Consider the following 1,242-nt stretch of genomic DNA (forward strand, 5'->3'; position numbering starts at 1 on the left):
AATAAAAAATAACTGAAAAATCGCAAAAATTCTAAATTCATTAAAATACTTAAGCAACAACTCTTTTGAGAATATTATTTCGAATTTTGTAATTTACTCAAAGGAAAATGCTCTAAATTCATTAAAATAAGCAGAAATAACACATTTCAGGCTTAATTTTGCAATTTGTTACCTTGTTTTGTCAAAAACTTTCGGATCTTTTCATTTTGGAGTTTCACAGTAAAAAACATTCTAAATTTTTTTTTTGTTTTGTTTCTCGGTGAAACACGCTGTAAATTCATTGAAAAACATATTTCAAGCTTAATTTTGCAATTTTCTTCTTTGTTTTGCAATGAGTCCAAAGTTTTGTTTTTTGCGTTTCTGAGAGTTAATCGCACGATTTTCTAAATTGTTTTGAGAAAATCTTTTGAAATAATCCAGTTTCTGTTTTAAAAATGTGCTAATTCAGACCTAAAACGATGATTTTCGTCCTGTTTTCGTCGAAATTTCCTAAAATAATTCCTGACACACTCTAAAGAAAATTGTTTACGACAAGGTGGTATTTCCATTTAGTAAATGCACTATTGATTGATGGTGACAGGGAGAAGAGCAGCGAGATGGGGGCACTGAGTCGCGAGGAACGCCGCCGAAGACGCAGAGCCACGCAGAAGTATCGCACAGCCCACGCAACAAGGGAAAGAATTCGCGTGGAGGCCTTCAATGTGGCTTTCGCCGAATTGCGAAAACTGCTACCGACTCTACCACCTGATAAAAAATTATCAAAAATCGAAATCCTGCGACTGGCTATTTGCTACATCGCCTATTTGAACCACGTGTTGGATGCGTGAGGGATTCACCGGTTTTGTTTCATTTCTTTAATAAAAATTTTTGTTACGAAAAACTTGGCTTATTTATTGTTCGCGTCTGCTGCGGCGGCATTTAACGGTCAAATTAAATAAATAGCTTTCCCGAACATCTGCGTCCGCTTTCCCGATCTGCATCCCCAGGGATTCAACGTGACTGAAACTACTTTCAGCTCGCTTTAGTGCGAAAATCGATTCAAACCACGGGCGTTTGTGAAGGCAAGATGAAGAAAAAAAGACAAAATTTTGAAAAAAACTGGTTATAAATAAATACAGGGTATCCCAAAGCTCCGTATTTCTTCGATTACTTTGACAGTAAAGAAGATAACGAAATAAGGTTTCTTTTGGACGATACAGATTCATTTTTTCTATGGTTGAAAAATATTTTCGCCATTATAGG

At 35.7% G+C, this 1,242-nt stretch overlaps 2 protein-coding genes across 2 annotated transcripts in view; one reads left to right on the forward strand and one right to left on the reverse strand.

Annotated features, from left to right (window-relative positions):
- The window catches only part of LOC123005455 (helix-loop-helix protein 1-like), a 5,148-nt gene extending 4,285 nt beyond the window's left edge, over positions 1 to 863 (forward strand). Inside the window, exon 2 of the mRNA XM_044399222.1 lies at positions 581 to 863. Within this exon, the coding sequence (XP_044255157.1) occupies positions 581 to 827 (247 nt within the window). The 3' untranslated portion in view covers positions 828 to 863. The remainder of the gene's footprint in view (positions 1 to 580) is intronic.
- The window catches only part of LOC123005450, a 51,673-nt gene that overhangs the window by 29,795 nt on the left and 20,636 nt on the right, over positions 1 to 1,242 (reverse strand). The gene's annotated exons all lie outside the window — the stretch shown is intronic.

The sequence above is a fragment of the Tribolium madens genome, unplaced genomic scaffold (assembly GCF_015345945.1).
Source record: "Tribolium madens isolate multiple individuals breed KSU strain unplaced genomic scaffold, Tmad_KSU_1.1 Scaffold_20;HRSCAF=117;Tcas5.2_LG4, whole genome shotgun sequence".
In the NCBI taxonomy this organism is placed as follows: Eukaryota; Metazoa; Arthropoda; class Insecta; order Coleoptera; family Tenebrionidae; genus Tribolium; species Tribolium madens.